Consider the following 19254-nt stretch of genomic DNA (forward strand, 5'->3'; position numbering starts at 1 on the left):
TAATTGGTTAAGGGCACTTTTCATTCTTCCTACAGGGTTTTTGGGGGGAAGGTCGCTATTGTTCTAAAATAGAATCATTTTTCCCTTTTGAGTCGTTGTCCCTGGGAGGGTGGGGCCCCTGCCCCAGCCACGCGGGCACTCACCATGACGTCCCCCTTCAGGAGCTGGGCCGGCTCTATGGCGATGCAGATCCTGCCGGGGCTTTCTGGGCCAACATTGCTGTGGGATAAACAAGAAGGTGGTCCCTGTGCAACTCCCTGATTTCATGGGAAGAACACATGCTGAGAAATGCAACACTACAATTAAAAATTCAGAAATTACACAAAATGTCCCACTTAACTCAGAATGTAATTCCTGGGAATCTACACTATGGAAACTAATCAAAAGGAAAGCTCCCAGGCCAGGGAGGGTCCTCGCAGCATCATCGTGGTCGGTGGCCGACCCGCAGTGACTAAGGTCCAACCCCAGGGCCCGGGCACGGTGGGGACCCTGCAGTCAGAGGAGGGGGCCTGGCGTGCACAGCCGCAGCTTCAGTCACAAGCGGCGGCGCGACTTCCAAAGTGACGTCAGCATGTGCAGGGTCCAGCTCGAACCCAGACAGGTGACAGCAGCTCTGAGTGGTGAGAACCTCTGTCACCCTTACCCTGTTTCCATTAACACTCATAAAAGGCTTATCCACATGAAAAAAAGCAAACCAAAAGCCTCAGAAATTCATAGAAATTCTGAGGACTTTGGCTCCATTGTACCCAAAAAGCCAAGAGAGAGAAAGAAAAACCGTAAGGACACCCAGTCCCAGGACTCTCGCCAACACGTTTACGGGTGACCCTTCTTATCCATGGGTTCCACATCCGTGGATTCAACCAACTTGAGATCAAAAATACTGAGGAAAATAAATAAAAAGTAACAATAGAAAAGAATACAAATTTAAAAAACACAGTATAGCAACTATTTACGTAGCATTTACACTGTGTTAGGTGTTGTAAGTAGCCTAGGGGTGAGTACAGGGGGGGTGTGAGCAGGCTATGTGCGGATACTGCGCCATTTCAAATAAAGCACTTGAGGATCTGCGGGTCTGGGTGTCCACGGGGGGCCTGGAACGGCCCTCTCTCCCCTCCAAGCTCCAGCACCCACGCCCCTCAATGTACCCGACTGCTGTGACAGCAACAAGACACCAGCTCAGGGCAGGAGGGACGGTTGAGGGGGGATGCCAGAACACAGGCCCCCCATGGCTTTCCCCTCCAGACCCTCTCTAGCTCCCTGGCATTCTCTGCCCTCCTCCCTCCCTCTTCCTGCAGCAGGAGCAGCTGAGGCTCTGCGGCGATGCCCGGGCTGTGCACAAGTCCCTTGGGAGGAGCAGCACTTACTAGATCCCTGACGTGTACACGGGCTGCATGGCTTGGTAGAGCTTCAGAAAGGGCCGGCACGCTGAAAGAGAGGCACAACCGTCTAAAAGGTGTAACCCGGACAAAACAAATGGGAGTTTGGCAGACAGAGAGAAAGGTGCCCGTACCAGGAGACCACACAGGCGGCCGCTGAGGTCTGGGGAAACCACGGCCAGAGCCAGGCCCGGGATCGTGGCTGCACGGCGTTGCTGCAGAAAGGGCAGGCCTCACCTTGAAGCCAAACCCACTTTTAGGAGCCTGCAGAGCAACAGTTTGACCTTTACCCAGAGGGTGACACAGGACCCTGAACCGTCCAGCCAGGCCACCTCATGATCAACTTGCCATTCAGCAAGGTCACACTCTGGCCGTGATGCCCAGGGGGACCTGAAGGCACAGATGTACTTTACAGACAGAAGAAACTGATGAGCGAGAACTGTGCAGGACTAGGCAGGAGGGGACAGCGTCCTGTCCCCAGCTAGGTGCCGTGTGCAGCTGCGAGGGACTGGGCAGGAAGGGACAACATCCTGAACTCAGGCACGTGCTGTGCCTGCGTGGGACCAGGAGGAGGGGACAGGGCCCTGACCCCAGGTTCGTACTGTGTGCTTTCCTCTGGGGTCATGTTAAAGGTGAACTCATGAGATGAGCCAGGGAGGTCACATGCACGCCTCTCTTGCTGCGCTTCTCCGATGACTTGTGACCCTGCGGCCAGCTGCACAGCAGACTCCCAGGGCTACAGCCCAGGAAGACTTGTGCCTGCCCAAGCCACTGTCCACAGGACACACGGATATTGGCATTCCTTCCAGTGGCCTGCTGTTCCTCCCCTAACTTGGCCCAACCCCACAAAGATGGCATTCAGTCCTCGAGAGGGGCCATAGTCAACGACCAGGGAGGCTGAGGAGCAGATCCTGGGCCCTCAAAGGCAAGAGGCTTGTCTAAACTGAGGGGACCAGGTCTACACTGAGGGACCAGGGCCAGCCCCAAGTCTGAGCCAGCAAATCGCAGGTGCCACGTCACGCAGGACACTCACCTCCACCGGTGTCGAAGTTGGGGGTCCCGTGGAGGATGACCAGATGCAGGAACAGGGGCGAGGCGTTCATTTTCACCGATCCAGACAGGAGCCCGCTGAGGAACTGAACGTACCTGCATGGGAACAGCGGCTCAGATGCCCCGGAGTGCCCTCGGCGCCTGCCCTCGGCGCCTGTCCTAGGCGCAGTCAGGGAGGAAGACAGACCCGCCCTGCCCAGGGTTCGGGGAGAGCACCTGTCCTGCCTCACAACCAGGCGGGGTCTCGGCACGGCACCCCCACCCCCACAAATCTCTGGGGACATCCCACACTGACTGTGCACCAGGCACCAGGCACACTGAAGCCCAAGCAACCTCCTGGGACCTCAAGCACCCCACACCTGGAAGGCCTCTGTCCCTGTCCAGTGAAGCCACTGCTAGGCACAGCCAGGCCACACGCAGTCATTGTCCCCAGTGGGAGAGCTGCAGAGGCCGGACACTCACCCTGGACACTCTCGGGCCCTGGGCGGCCAGTGACCAGACCATGGCTGAGCCTCCGGACGGCTCCATACCCCTTCCCTGCCGGGTATCTTCTACCCTGACAAGACTTCCTGCCTTCTCTGTGCTGTATGTAGACAGAGGAATGAGTGAATCGTCTATTTTTCATTACCTAAATTTTACACATTGCAGATTTCATAGGTTCTTTGGCTCCTCGGTATTGAGCAAAGATAAGGAACTGCAGATGTTTGGATGGGGAGCCTGCGTCACCCCACTGGGGCAGTTCTTTGCTCCCTCAAGCACCGGCAGCCCTGGATGCTGGGAATCCGCCTCCTCAGCTGGCCCTGCTTGTTGGTGGCATGCTGACTGCACTGCGCCAGCCGCCGGCTCACGGCCTTCTGCAGTCACCACTCAGGCGAGCCAGTCATTTACCCTGTGGCTGTTCTCAGGCCCACCCTGCACCCAGACCCAGCATCTGGGTGGCCTGGGGGACGGTTGTACATTTTCATGCAAACACGGAACGTTAGGTGGTGCTGTGCCTGCGGGCGCCTGTCAATGGGGCCGGGGAGGAGTCTGACTTTGGCTGAGCCCAGAGTGACCGCCAACGTCCCACAGGGGCAAACATCTGTCCGTGGGGAAACTGAGGCCTCTCCCTGACCTGGGTCTTGTCCCGTACTTCAGTCACAGAGCCTTCATTTCCACTGATGTGGTCTGGCCGTAATTGTCACCCAGGCCACCAGAGAGAGCACAAGACGTAGTTTCCTGCAGACCAGGAGGGTCAGGGTGACCGCAGGATTATTCTGTCTTGCCACAAGCCCCTAAAGAAGGCCAAGTCCAGGGCCACATGCTCAGTCGTAGTCAGACAGGAAGGGAAGGAGGCCGCCTCCTGCCTGGGACCCGGGACTCCGGAGACTTGCCCCCCCGAAACTGGCTCTCCACAGTCACCAGCTTCCCAAATCAGTCCACAAAGGGCTACTCGGTTCATAGCTTAACCGATCGAAAAGTAATACTTGCAAAATACCCTCTGGGCATATAACTCTCATCTGTCCTTTCTAGAAAACTACTTTTTAATGAATTCATATTTTCAGGCAAATGAAAGGCAAAATGTTAAGGTAAGTGCAACTTATTTCTTCCGTCACATGTTTTCTTAATAAGGAAAAATTTTGTTAAAAAGAATATTACTCTAAGTCCCAAATAAATACATGACTTATAAAAAAATAGGAATGCCTTACACAAACAAAGTTCACAGCAAGTATAAGCCGTAGTTGTCGCTGTAGAGACGGCAGACAGGTAACCGACCGTCTGTCACAGCCCTGGGTTTGTGAGTGACCACCCGAGAGTGGCCGTCAGTACCAAGGAAAGGAAAATTCAGACTGTAGGTGAAAATAAGGGGAGACAAAAATAACGGGAAAGGATTTCACAGCTTCATCTAGCCAACGGTGGAAAGAATCGATTTTAACTTTCTACACATGGTATTAACCTATGGCATTAAAGGCAGAGATGAACAAATGAAGGAATGAATGAACGACAGAGTGTTAGACGCCCTCTAAAGACCGTCGCAAAAGCCTTATCAAAAATAAAATGTTTCTACTTAGTAAACACGGTTTTTAAGCTGCACAGATTAGAAGCCAGATATTTTATAAAAATAGCTTCATTACATTCCCACTGCTATCTTTTCTTTCTCTTTGGGAAATAATTCCCTGCCTCCCTGGGGATGATGTTTTCCATGCTTCATCTCAAACTAGTGCGTAAGTTTTAAAACCGAGGGGTTGCCTGTAAGTTGCCAGGGAATCAACACAGAGCACACGCTTTGGCCATGTCCCAGAGCAGCCTGGAATTTTCAGATGCCCCTTGCATTATTTATAACCACTTATAAAAGCAAAAAATTTACATTTGGAATTCCCATAAATCTCCCTGTACACCTAGACATTTGAGTTGCACTGGACATAAGCTTAAATCTCTCTGAAAATGTGGATATATAAAACTCAGCACTCAAATGCCACTTGCTTAAGCAACAGGAGCCACCATGACAGGACATTTTTCCATATTCCCACCTCTCAGCGTCAGCTACAGCTGCAGGGACACACAAACTGGCAAGGAGAGGTGAGCTTTGCCCTGTTGGTGAGAACCAAGCTTGTGCCATTCAATGGTCCCAAGTGCCCCCTTCCCTCGCCTGTACTGGGGAGAATAATGAGACCTGTGGTTTGGGATTGCTGCAAAGATGAGCCAGTTGCCTGGATGTAAGGGGCAGAGTGGACAACATGGAGTCACAGCCTCCACACTCCCCGGGGGACACTGCCAGACTGTAGCTGGTCTCGCCCACAGAGCTGGTGACTTAGAGGGGACGTCCAGGCCCAGTCAAAGTGTGTGGCTCCCTGAGGAACGCTCCCCTCCTCTGTGTGCACTTCTGCAGGCCAGGGGTGATGAGGAGGGTGCTCGGGGAGGGCCACAGGGGCAGGAAGCAGCACAGGGGCTGTGGTCCCTAAGCAGCAGCATCCTTCAGAGAATGTGGACACCTGCTCCCCTTACGTCTTTCAGGTGTCCTTTCAGGCACCCAAGACATCATGTCAAAAATGACATAAATATCAGAAGCCAAATAATGCTATAGTGCTAGGATAATTTCTAGGATCCCAGCTTCCGCAAGCCAAGATGTTTGTTTGTTCTCTCTTCCCTTCACCTCAGAGGAATACCCGCAGGTGCCCAGAAGACAGGAGTGGTGGTCTCAGGTGGTCCCAGGGTCACTTTTGCAGCTGACACTCAGGAGGTGTCAGCTCTCCCAGAAAGAACGAGCCACCTGCCACTCTCCCCACTCACTCAAAGTGATGGGGCCAAGAAATGAGTACTGTGGTCTCGATTCCTTCCTTCCCCGAAGGAAAAGTGGAAAAGGAATAAAAGAGGAGATCAGTAACGTCAATGATTTTAATACATCACTTTCATTATGCTGATGATCAACTAAGACTATCCCAGGAATTTTTTTTTTAATTACTTATCAAAGAGGAAGGCCTCCAAGTTGAGGGAAGTTCAGGGGCGCCTCCCTGACACAGCAGCACAACACAAGGCCACACCAGGGCACCTACAAGCTGCTTCTGAAGCTTTGCTAACGCAGGGAATTGCAACGGGGCGTGGCTGACCTGGCTCCACGGGCTGACAGCTCAGTGGCTTTTCCATGTAGCAAACAAAGTGACGGGGAACTCAGCTCCCATCAAGGTTGCTGTGAGACTTTGGAGCTTCTCGGCCACAAACCCCAAGTTAACTAATCACTCTCAAGGGTGATTTTTACAAGTTTGACTTTGAAATGATTTCTGAGCTCAGTCCTAATACAGCATCCAGGGCACCCCACCCGGGGCCTTCAGGACAACGGAGAAGCTGCCATCACAGAGCCTGTTCCCATAAAAGCAGCCATCGAACGTTCTTCCGGTCTCAAGCGTTCCTCCACATCTACCTCATGCATTCACTCAGCTGTTCACTCGCTCATAACAACGCGGTGAGCACCTTCTAATGCAGGCACGGGGCAGGGTAACGGGAAAACACCAAGGAATCAGGGCATTTCCCTAATCTTGGGTGCAGGGAGATTAACCTTGGAATGCAAAATGGAATCCATTCAATTACACTGTTAAAAAGTGTAGATGCCATAGCCTCAAATGTGCAACGACAGGGAGGGCGCAGGAAACCCCTGGGCTTGTTAAGATGAGGTGATTTCCCCCCTTTTCCCCACAGTCTTTTAATGCTTTTAACAGGCTGCTGCTACAGTAAGTAACAAGAACAAAAAGAAGGAACCAAGAGCAGCCGTGCTTCCTCAACGTGAGCTAAGCATTTTGCATGGGTTAGTCCCTGTTTATGCCTCATCTTCCTTGAGGAAGGTCGTATGAATGTCATCATTCTGGAAACCGTTCAACAGAGAAATAACAATGGTCAAAACAGAGCAAGGGGCATTTAACTACAATACTAATAAAACGCTGGGGTTTCTGCAAGCAACTTTCATCCCATGTGAGGCCAGCTGCTGAGAGCAGGGCCCCGCCAGGTGCGGCCCCACTGCCCCACACTCTGCCCACCTTCCTCCTACACACCTGGTTGGAGCAGAAACAGACCCAGGACACTGGAAACAGCAAGACAAAGGGCAAAGGTGCCTCTGGCAGCCTTTGAAATCCCTTTCCGCCGACCCCATGTCTGCTGACAAAGCCCTGGGATACTTCAGAGAAAACACAGGGTCAGGCCTGTGTCTACCTTGCCTTCAAGACTCAGAGCCATCTGGCAATTGCCTTGGTAATTCTTGTACAAATTCCCTGCTGTTTGGTTTAGAATAAAAATGCAACAGAGCTACCTGCCTGGCTCCTGGTGTTGCCTTCTCACTGCCTCTCACCCAGCCCTGCTCAAGTTCTTGACCTCAGCCTGATGGGACAGATGGCAGATGCAGACAGCTCTGCTCCCCCACGGCTATTCCCTGACAGCTACCGAGCATCTTGCAGGGGCCACACCGCACAGTAAAGCGGGGAGATGGACAGTATTAAAGAGAAGCGCTCCCTGCCTCAGGGAGCTGATGGGCTAATGCAAGCATTGGCCAAATGCACCCTGCTAATGTGTTTGTGTCAATAAAGTTTTATTGGCATGCAGCCACGTTCACTGAGGTCCGTATTGCCTACGGCTGTTTTCATGTTAGAACAGCTGTGATAGAGACCATGTGGCCTGCACATTGCTCTAGTCTGTTACAGCAAAACTTCACTGACCCCTGGTCTAGCAGATAAAAACAAGTTCCAACATAAGAGAAATCAAAACTCACTGCAAGAGAGCAAGACCCCAACTGCTGCGGGTGAGGACAGGAGTCCCGGGCTGCCTCTCCCGGAGCGAGCCAGCCGGCGGAGGGCTCACGGCACACACCCAGCAGGGCTCATCTCCTCGCCTCTGGGCGTGAGCAAGCCCCTCCCTCGTGTTCTCTGGCATGACACAGGGACACCGTTTGGGGTCAGGTCAGAGGAGCTGCCTCTTCTGTTTTCACATGTTTAAATGTAAAATCCCATTCACCTTTCACTCCGGCGCCGGGGAGGTAGGATGCACACATACCTTTTCTGGGATGGCTGCATTAAAGCTGAAACCTTGTCGTCATAAAACTTCTTCATTGCAAATCTGTCGAGGGCCTGGTCGGCGCTGGGGAAGCAGAGAGAGAGAAAGAAAGACAGCATCAGCTCAGTGGCGGTCCTGCTGCGTGGCTGGGTGACAGGACACAGGTGTCCCGCAGCTGTTCAGCGTGACCAGCTCCCACAAGGAGCGTCCCTCTCTTGCTGCACCTGTGCATTCCCAGTGTGTCCATCTCTCCTGAGACTGCAACCCCCCTGCAGGACCGTGGCCCACTCAAAATGGGAGCTGCACCTGCAGGGTGTGAACTCTCCTCTGAAATACCGCACCTTATCTAAGGGTGTGACACTTAGATGCGCCGCATACCCGGCCCCAGGAGAACTGCTGGACTTTCTCAGCAGGCAGGCAGCAGGGCCAGAGTCCAAAATTGTCCCTGGCCAGCCCAGCTCCCAAAAAAAGGAGGGCCGGTTTAGGTGGGCTCTGCGTGAGACACACAGGCTTGCAGATGTCGCAGGGCCGCGAGGATGTGGGCAGCAAGCCCGGGGCACGACAGTGCACACCCACCATGTCCCACGTGGTGTGTCTGGAACACACGTGGGCCAGCGTGCCTCAGTCAGGAGGTCGCATCTAGGAACACACTTGAGAAAGGTGCAGGACGCGGCAGCACCACAGGGCTTGGGAAGGTGTCTGAGGCCTCAGGGCTGCATAATTATGTCTTGAAGTGACTGCCACAGAAAGTAACCCTGCCTTCCAACAACCTGCCTGACGTCAAACTCAAGCTCCACAATGCCCACATGGAGTGCTTAGCAGAACTTTCCAGAAATCTCACAGCAGGGCATTCGTGGGTTTTCCTGATACGACTTTAGCATAAACTGTGGATTCTGAGTGCAATCGTCTTAATAACACAGACTTGCTTGGGCCAAAAGCTTCCTTCAAACTCTGATAGAAGTGTGGCCCTTTCCTTTGAAAACTGTGTGTATCCCTCCAGAAGGATATATATAAGAATTGTTGACATCATAAAGACCCAGAAAAAAAATGCGAGGATAGGCAGAAGAAAAAAGGAAAATATTTAAAATTAAGTTTAATGTGTGCTGACTTTCAGTACGTGCCACAAAAGGGATAACTTGCTGCCTGTCTCTGCCTAAGCCAGGGGCCGGCCGGTGGCTGTCACAGACAGAGGGTCAGTTTAGGCAGCGGCCATTTCACATGTCGAGTAGATTCCCATGTCCACTCACTGACTTTTAAGTAATTGTTTGTCTGGAATTGACCTGCTTATTAAATGCTGGGAATACACTCTGGCCAATGTCATGTTCCGTATTAATATCATTAGTATTCACATGAGTGCTGGCTTTTTGTCTTTAGGAACTCTAATTTTTATGGTACTGACACAAGAATGTTCTTCTTGCTTTTGTGACTTTCAGTTTCTGTTTTGTTCTGTTTGTGTAGATTTTGTGGTAAAGGCCTTAAATATGTGATTAGTCTACTTCTGGAATATGATCTAAGAGGGGACATTCCAGAAATGGTCACAGATGTATGTACAAGAATGTGTCCATCGCGGCAAGCTTTGGAGTGGAGAATAAACAGAAGCTACCTAAGTTCTAAAGAATAGCTAGAAGCAACCTGGACAAGCACAGGTGGTGAGTGTTAAACACCTAACATCACACCCACCGAAGGGGGTGCTCTGCAGCCACTGGGCTGGGCTGGGGGAGACGCACAGGAAACGGTGTCAGGGTAGAGGCAAGTTGCAGAGAGTGTGTGGTGTCAGCCGCTGAGTTGAATGGCACTTAATACTGTCACTCCTGCCAACAGCCGCAGCATTCACAGCAGCCAGTACCTGAGCGCTGACGCTGGTCTAAGTGCTTTAGGTGTAATGACACACTGAAGGAGGCACAACTATTATTCCCACTTGCCAGGTGAGGACACTGAGGCGTAAAGAGACTCAGGTAAATTGCCTGACACACACAGCTACGTATTGACTACGTGGAGAGGGGAGACCGCTCAGAAAGAGCGTCAGAGATGTGCTTTATATGAATCAGGCCCTTACTCCCATCTTCCCCAAAACTTCCAGGCCCAGCCCCAGCGCACAGAACCTCGATTCAGACAGAACGGCCTTGTCAGGGCAGGAATGCTCAGGGTCGTCTCTGTCCAGAACGGGCCAGGCTAAGCTTGGTCCCAACCGATGTCTCTGGTAACCGCGGCTGGATGCGAAGGGGAAGCTCAGTTTGTCTGGCGCACACACAGGGGACTGTTCTCCCCAGAGGGGATCTGATTTGCACTCGGGGGTTGGGTTTCCGCCCTGGCAGGCACTAGCTCCCCAATTTGTTTCCAGGGAAAACACTCGGAAAGTTAAATTTCACTCCTTGGTGCTAGAAAGGAAAAGGTTTACTGGCTGCTATGAATAGGCTTCTATATCCTCAGAGCGGAAGCTCGGGCTTCACAAAGTGGGCATTGAGAAGACGGGGCACACGCACATGTGAAACCCACAAAGAATGGTATTCTGCAGACTGAATCCCAGCGTGAGTGCAGATCTGTGCTCTGGGAAGCGGATCGGGGGACACCACGGCTGCTGAGCGCCAGGAGGGCTGGCACAGGGCTGTGGTCCCCGTGGCCCTGCTGCGCCCACTGTGCCTGGCTTAGGGGACCCCAGAGGCACCTCGAAAGCCCTTACAATGACTGTTCTACCTTGTGACAACCAGCTCAGACCTGGCTTCCCGTGCACAGGCTATGAGATTGAGAGCAAGCTGCCTGGCCCCCCGAGCCTCAGTTTCCTCATCTGTACAATGGCAACAATATTAACCGCCTGATGGCTTAGTTGGGAAAATTCAAGGAGAAAAGGAAAATATTCAGTGTACTTCCCAGAGGGCCAGTACATGCAAAAAACAGTGGCTGTCACCATCATTATTTGTAAGGTATAAATTGATCCAGTGAGACAACTCTGTTCTTGCTTTTCGTAATAGCGACAGTTACCTCTGTTATTTCTATTAGAGAATGACAGTGAGCTCACTTACTTTTTTAATGTCTCCATGGAAGTTCTGAGAATCAATCATACATGGCTGCCCAACCAGGAAAATGTCTTTTTCACAAGTGTAAACCCTTAACTGGAAGCTGGGTTTCCAGGTTCCAACCACCCCGGCACTGGGGAATGGAGGACACAGGTCAGCTGTGCCCCTGAGACTCCATCCAGGACGGCTCCCAGGCAGACAGCCTCCCGCCCCGGGCAGTCCCAGCTGTCAACAGCTCAACACAGCAGGCTGACATCTTCGTCCTACCTGGCCGAGACGTTGGTGAAGTGCATGTAGGATGATATGACCACTCCTATGCGTCCTTTTCCGCCCTGCAGAAAACAAAAGAGGAGCTCGTTTTCTCTGGAATCCCACAGCAGAGGTGTAATTAGAACAGGAAAATGCTCACCCTTGGACAGAATGACAGAGAGCTTGTCTTAGAGGGTAGACCAGTGCTACCCCCACTCTCCGGCTTCCCTGTTCTGGGATAGTCAGCATCCAGTGCAACCGAAGCCTCCACAGTGGGGCACCTGCATGCCAGGCTCCAACAGCAGGAGCGAGTGCTAGCTGGAGCAGCCCCGGAAGTCCTCCCGGGCAGATCGACACAGCAGCGGCCCATGAGTCACCCAATCAGGCCGGAAGATGTTGTGCTGGGAGCAGCAGCAATTAGCATGACTTAGTTACCCAGGGGAGCCGGAAGTGAATGCTGCTCAGGGCTCAGGCCTGATGCCGGTCGGGGCTGCACACGCAGCTCAGTGGGATGGGACGCGGAGTCCAGCCTGAGGACAGCCTCCCTCGTGACACACAGGACCACTGTCCCAGGCAGGTGTTTTGGGAAAGGAATCACTTAGACTGCAACTACAGTCACCCACAGCCCAGCCCACAGGCCAACAATATCAACAGCAGAAGGGGAAGCTATGTGACAGGCCACCCTCACCCAGAACCACAGATCGCCACTTTCTAGAACATACGGTTGGGACCTATAACGCTAGGCGGCAAACCACAGCCCACGAGCCAATTCCGCCCACTGCCTGTTTTCCTAAACCTGTGAGCTAAGAGTCATTTTTAAATCACCGAGGAAGAATCAAAAAAGAGTAAGATTCCATGGCATGTGAAAATTCACTGAAGTTGAAATTTCGGTGTCCGTACATAAAGTCTGACGGGAACACGGCCACCCCTGCTTGTTCACAGACACCAAGGGCTGCTTCTGCCCTCACTACAGGGACAGGTCTGGGTAGCTGCAGCAAGACCATGTGGCCAGCAACGTGTCAAACACTATCTGGCTCTTTTAAAGCACATTTGCCAACTTCTGATTTGGAATCACGGGAAGCCACAATGGCAGGGCTACTAACGTCTTGAAAAGGAACAACTGAGCAAATTCAAACCAAAATTCTGATAAACCCACAATCGTAGTGAATGTCACCCAGAGCATTCTTCTCTCTGGTAAAAGTCAAGGGCGTGCTTTGCAGAGATTCAGCGTAGGCACTCGATGAGCCCCGTGCCACCGGATCCTGGCACACGCAATTATTCGCTGTACGGCTATCAGTATGCTTCTTGCATAAAACTATATGTGACAGAAATTCACGTACAAGGAAACAGCAACACCTCAGCCAAACAAGCACAGGTGGTGGCATTCACCCCCGATATCGATAACTTCTGAGGCACTAGTTATGGGTATATAAATCAAATATTAAGAGATCTGAAGGGAGAGACAGTAATACAGTAACAGTAGGAGACTTCAAGCAATGGACAGATCTCCCAGACAGAAAATCAGTAAGGAAACAGTGTACTTAAACTACACTTCATGGACCTAACAGACATGTACAGAAGATTCCACTCCAGAGCAGCAGAAACACGTTCTTCTGAAGTACACACAGACATTCTCCAGGCTAGATCAGACGTTAGGCCACAAACAAGTCTTAACAAACATAAGGAGACGGAGATCATATCAAGTATCTTTTCCAACCACAATGGTATGAAACTATAAATCAATAACTGGAAGAATCTTGGAAAGTTGACAAGTATGTGGAAATTAAACAACATATTCCTGAACAACCATTGGGTTAAAGAAGAAATCAAGAGGGAAATGTAGACATATCTTAAGGCAAACACAAACAGAAATACAACATACCAAACTCACGGGATGCAGCAATAGCAGTTCCAAGAGGAAAGTTTATAGTATTAAATACCTGTGTCAAAAAAGAAGAAAGCTCTGAAATAAAAAACCTAATGTTCCACTTCAAGGAACTAGAAAAAGAAGAACTAAACCCAAAGTGAGCAGAAGGAAGGAAAAAGCAAAGATCAAAGCAGAAATAAATGAAATGGAGATGAGAAAAGTCTCATCAGATAATAGAAAAAAATCAACAAAACTAAGAGTTGGGTTTTTGAAAAGATCTTTAGACAGACTAAGATAAAAAGAGAGAAGACTCATATAAAACCAGAAATTAAAGAAAGATCATCATAAATGATGTCACAGAAATACAAAGATCACAAGAGACCGCTATGAACATCATATACCAATAAACTGGATAACCTAGAAAAAGCAGATAAATTCCTAGACACATACAATCTACCAAGACTGAATCATAAAGAAAAGGAAAATCTGAACAGACCAATAACAAGGGAGGAGATTCGATCAGTAATAAAAACTCTCCCTTCAAGGAGAAGCCCAGGACCTGAGGGCCCCACTGGTGAATTCTACCGAACATTTACAGAAAGGCTAATACTGATCCTTCTCAAACTCTGCTACAGTGTGAATATTTGTCTTTTCCAAAACTCACGTTGAAATTTAAGCCTCAGTGTGGCAGTATGCAGAGGTGGGGGCCTTTGAGAGGTGACTGGAGACCTCACGAATGGGTTAATCCTTTGTCACGGGAGTGGGACTGGTGGCTTCATAAGAGGAAGAGAGACCGTGCCAGCACGCTCAGCTCCCTCGCCCTGTGATAACCTGCACCACCCTGGGACTCTGCACGGGGTCCCCACCAGCAGGAAGGCCCTCACCAGATGCTGCCCTTGACCTTGGACGTCTCAGCCTCCATAACTATAAAAAGTATTAAATAAATTCCCTTCCTTTAGAAATTAACCAATTTCACATATTCTGTTTTAAGCAACAGAAAACAGACTAAGACAAACTCTTCCAAAAAATTGAAAAGGAGGGAATACTTCCAAACTCATTTTACAAGGTGTTACCCTGATACGAAGTCTTTTCTTAGAAGAGCCAGATCGTAAGTATTTTAGGTTTTGCAGGCCACCAGGTCTTGCTGCAAACACTCAAACCCACCACTGCAGTGGGGGTGGAAGCAGCTGAGGATGAACATAAACAAACGGGGCAGGCTGGGTTCCCACCAAACTCTATGCACGGACACTGACATTTGAACTTCACAGGATTTTCTTGTAAACACAACTCTTGCCTCACAGGTTGTAGGAAAACAGGTGGTGGGCACAACTGGCTGAGGGCATTTGTATTTTAGGGCAAGCAACTTTCATTTGAACTTGAACGGTTTGGATCTGCTCTTCAAAAAAAATCCCCGAATCCCTGATGGTACAATTTGCTGTGGACATCCCTCACCATGGACTCAGAAGCAAAAGGTGTTGTGTGGATGAAATTTCCCAAAAGAACCAAGGCTATCTCTGCTCAATCAACAACCAGGGGGTGGATGGGTGAGTGGGAGACAGGACACACGCACAGGAGCACAACCCTTCGTGTGAAACAGGAGATCCGGGACACGGCAGGACGGCCCCTCACCCTGCTCCTGCCCGAGACGGGCCCAGCAACGCCAGTAATTCCCGGCCCGAGCGGAAGGAAACGTGCATTCCACAGAGCACGCAGATTCCCGCCAACGTCAGCGGTTTCACCCCCGCAGCGATGACGATGAACTTCTGTTAACGTCCACATCAGCAATTTCAAACTAAAAGAGGGCTTATCTCTCTTGGCACGTTTTCTAAGTGTTTCAAAAATGGTTTACATGACACCAGAACAGTGCAAGTGATGCGCATATCACTTCAGATAAGTGTCAACGTGTTCCCGAAGGATTCCACCAGCAAGATTTGTCAGAGAGCCCCGGGTGGCTTAGGGAAAGGATGCAGTTTAGAAATCGCTAGGCAGTAACTTCATCACTGGGACCCATGTGTTTTAAATAATTTCTTTCAATTCCATTTAAAAATTGAGGTGAACCACTAAGATGAAATGATCAGCTGAGGGTGCGTCCTCTGAGGATGCAGCTGGCGGGGGGCAGGTGTGGAGACCCCCAGAACCTGCCCTTTGCACACGTGCCGGATGCTGCCGCCGCCGCCGGTCCTGGGCCCACGGGTGAGCGATGCTGCTTTCATGGTTTGCTAAGTCACCTTGGGCAGTGGTGACCCATCAGTATCAGGCTCACTGTGTCAACGTCACCAGGCCAAGCCTGAAGAGCTTAGTTTGTTTTAATTGACAAGAATCATATTTGTTAAAAAGTCTCTCTCTCTTTCACTCTCTCTCTCTTTTAGTTTGCACTAAAACACAAATTTGGGTGGAGGCTCCTTAGTTTAATGCAATGGTTTAAAAAGATCAGGTTAACACACACAATTTGGTATGAGTACTAATGGGTACATGTGTCTATTTGGGGGAATGTGTTCAAATTAGATACGAGAAAAGAGACGACACCAGAGAGAAGCAAATGACACCCACGTGCATCTACTGGGTGACTTGTGCATGTAGAGTGATCACCAAATGCCCGGAGCCCAGCAGCTGTAAACAACATCAGCAAGCTGTGCTTCCTCAGTCTATGGGCCGATCTCAGCGCCTTTGTAGGACAGTTATACTGAAAGTATGACAACAAAGGGAACTTTCTTTTAAACTGAAGTCCATAATACAATGGATTTTTGTGCAACTTATGAGTGCAAAAGTCTGGGGGGAAAAAAAGAAACTTCCACCTTGCAATGTCAACATTCCTAGATGTTTTCATGGCCCTAAGACTGCAGTACTGAATATACAAAGTAGCGGATGTCCCTTGATAGACCACACCGGCTGGCAATGCCCCTTCTCAAAGGATCCCTCAAGTATCTGGAGTAAGAGCTATTCTCCTGTAACAAAGTGCCTCATGGAGGGAGGCGTCCTTTCAACACCAATCTCATTTGAGGAACCAGGGGTAGTACAGGCAGCTGAGAAACCTGAGTATTAAAAGGAGAGACTGCAGGAGGTCAGAGGAAGAAACACGAAGGAGGCCGGTGGCAGCCGGGAGGAATGCCTGCCAACCACACCTGGGCCACCGGCCACCTGTGAAGACGCACAGGCCACGTTTCCCCCACGTAGGCTCCGCTTGGAAAGGACCAAGTGTTTACTGAAAGAGCATCACGACATCACGGGTCCATCAGCTAATTACCAGCCTAAGATGGCACAGCAGGTCTGATGCCACCCGTTGGAAAAGTGCCTTTCTCTTTTGAAAAAGAGCTTTACGTGAGAAACAAAAACAAATAGAAACAAAAGGATTTGCTCTCATTACCAACCATCATCAGTTTCAAAATGTACAACTACACATTCAAGGACCTCGATCCTATAAATCCTAAGGCCAAACTTGGGGAGGTTTGGTACCTTTTGTTTGCTTATCTGTTTTTAAGGACAAGTAGGAAAACCTACTTGAACCCACTGGGAGCACATCGTGGAGACAAAGCTTGTTAGCTCACCACAGGACCAGCACTGGTCTCCATCTCATTTCCCCCAACGGCTGAAGCCCAGCTGGACCCCCAGACCCCTGAGCGCCGGGAGGCAGGGGCACTCACCCTGCAGTGGATGACAACCACGTGCTGGGGGTCGCTGTTCAGCCAGGACTCCTGTGCCTTGCATATGGTGCACATCTTATCCAGGGGCGGTGCGTGCAGCTCCGGCCAGCCCACGTCCATGATCTGCAATGAGACAGGGGAGCTTCCTTAGTTTCCATTTCCTGGCGCCCTCTGGGCCATCTCACGATGACTTCGTTCATCATCAACATATTTCATTTAGCAGTAAAGTACGATGTTGCATTATGGCCAACCTCCTTCAACGGAACGAAAAAAGACAGTTACAGCCGTACACACGTGACACCTCTTCTTCCAAGGGCCCACTTGTTCCACTGCAGCTGGGGTGACAATGCCACAGAGGCCTCTGGGGAGCTGCTGATGGTACAGGGCTGTGTATGGAGGGGCTGAAGCAGAGAGATCTGAAACAGGAGTCCTCGCCCCAAGCTGCTGCCAAAATCCCTATACTCAGGCTAAAAATCAAAGTTTCGGAAATGCAGCTAGCCATTCCCCACACGCTGTGCAGACACAACACCTCAGAGGCAAAGGACAACAAACTCCTTAAAAGACAGGAATGTGCCCGTGAAGAAGGAAACACCTTCAAACCTCGATTCGGTTTGGTGTATGAACAAAGAAAATCACCATCGTGTGATCAGGACACAGCAGCTCTGTGCACGAGAACAGCAGCTCTGAGCATCCTGACAGCAACCCCAGGCCACGGGGCGCCACACTGGCCACGTGGTGGTGTTGCTTTTCCTTTTCCTTCCTTTTGGTAAGTGGGGAGAGGACGAGGAGCTATTGCTACTACTTGCTATAGCAGTAGACATAGTGTAAAGTAGTTGGAAATTCCAGAAAACTGCCAGGAAGCAGGAAACGTCACTACCCTCTCACAAAGCAGAGAAAACCACTGTGACATTTTGATGAGTCCCTCGGTCTTTTTTTCTACGTACATTTAGCAGAATCGAGATGCTATTATACATAAATTCTATATTCTACTTTTGTTAACTCATACTAAATAGGCAGCTTACCACCTTTTTTTTTACTCTAATGGCTGCAAAATATTCCAACATATAGAATATATACATCTATATACTGTAACTTACGCTTACACAGTCTTAAAAATTGTCTCCCAAATTTTGCTGTTGAAAATAATCGTGGAAGGAATGGAGGATGTTGGTTACAAAGAGGTGGCATGACAGAGATCCCTTTGGTGATGGAGCGTTCTCTGTCTTGGTTGTGGTGGTTACACAGGTCTACACACGAGATGAAGTGGCAGATACACACACACACAGCAGGGTATGCAAAACTAGTGAAGTGTGAATAAGGTCTACTGACTGCACCAATGTCAATTTCCCGGTGTAGATATCTTATTATCACTTTTGCAAAATGCTAACCTTGGGGGAGGCTGGGTGAGGAATACATGAAATCTCTCTGTATTATTTTTGCAGCTTCCTGTGAATTCATAATTATTTCAAACTAAAAAAAAGTTTTAATTTAAGAAAATAACCAACAGATAGGAATAATTCCTAATACCATTTACAAAGACTAGTAACAAACTCTTTTTGCACAAGCAAAGTATTGTTTACGTTTAACAAAACTCAGAAATAAAGGGATGAAGTCCATACCTTTGGGTTAAGCTTTGTAAGGTCATATCTCTTTTCCGAAAGGTTTAATACCTACAAAGGAGGGGGAAATAAAGCTTTTAGACAAATCATCCAACCCCAGAGATGAAAGGAGAAAATACAATCCATTTCTATATACTATTTACCTTCAACGTATCGATGATAATAAAATACTGAAATGTGGAGATGGATACGTGCATTATCACAGAACAAAAGACAAAATCAATAAGATAAAGATGGCTGGATGAGGTGGCTCACGCCTATAATCCTAGCACTCTGGGAGGCCAAGGCGGGTGGATCGTTTGAACTCAGGAGTTCGAGACCAGTCTGAGCAAGAGTGAGACCCCATCTCTACTAAAAATAGAAAGAAATTACCTGGAAAACTAAAAATATATAGAAAAAATTAGCTGGGCATGGTGGCGCATGCCTGTAGTCCCAGCTACTCAGGAGGCTGAGGCAGAAGGATCACTTGAGCCCAGGAGTTTGAGGTTGCTGTGAGCTAGGCTGATGCCACGGCACTCTAGCCCGGCAACAAAGTGAGACTCTGTCCCAAAAAATAATAATAATAATTAATATAAAAATAGATAAAGATGGCATACTACATCCTTAGGCACAAACTTTACATAAATTCTATATATTAACTAGCATTAAAACAGGCATGTTACCATGTTATTTTTCACTCTAATGTCTTATTCTTATATTCCAGCATACAGAATATATATATGTGTATATGTGCATGTGTATACACACTCACACTCACACACACACACACACACACACACACAGCCCATAACTTTCCTGGCTTGCTCCCGGAACACAGAGACTTCTCAGGAGAGGAGGCACACGCTGCAGAGGACAGTCCCTGCTCTACGGTGCTGCAGGACAGGCCTGGATAGGACCAAGTTCATGACCAGCCAAGAGCCACGT

General features: G+C 49.6%; 1 protein-coding gene across 1 annotated transcript in view; it reads right to left on the reverse strand.

The window, feature by feature from the left end:
- TNS3 (tensin 3) overlaps positions 1–19254 on the reverse strand; it is a 260707-nt gene that overhangs the window by 115823 nt on the left and 125630 nt on the right. Inside the window, 7 exon segments of the mRNA XM_045565361.1 lie at positions 144–219; positions 1365–1425; positions 2410–2522; positions 7941–8024; positions 11222–11286; positions 16712–16834; positions 18331–18381. Coding sequence (XP_045421317.1) covers positions 144–219; positions 1365–1425; positions 2410–2522; positions 7941–8024; positions 11222–11286; positions 16712–16834; positions 18331–18381 — 573 coding nt within the window.

The sequence above is a fragment of the Lemur catta genome, chromosome 11, assembly GCF_020740605.2.
Source record: "Lemur catta isolate mLemCat1 chromosome 11, mLemCat1.pri, whole genome shotgun sequence".
Classification (NCBI taxonomy): domain Eukaryota; kingdom Metazoa; phylum Chordata; class Mammalia; order Primates; family Lemuridae; genus Lemur; species Lemur catta.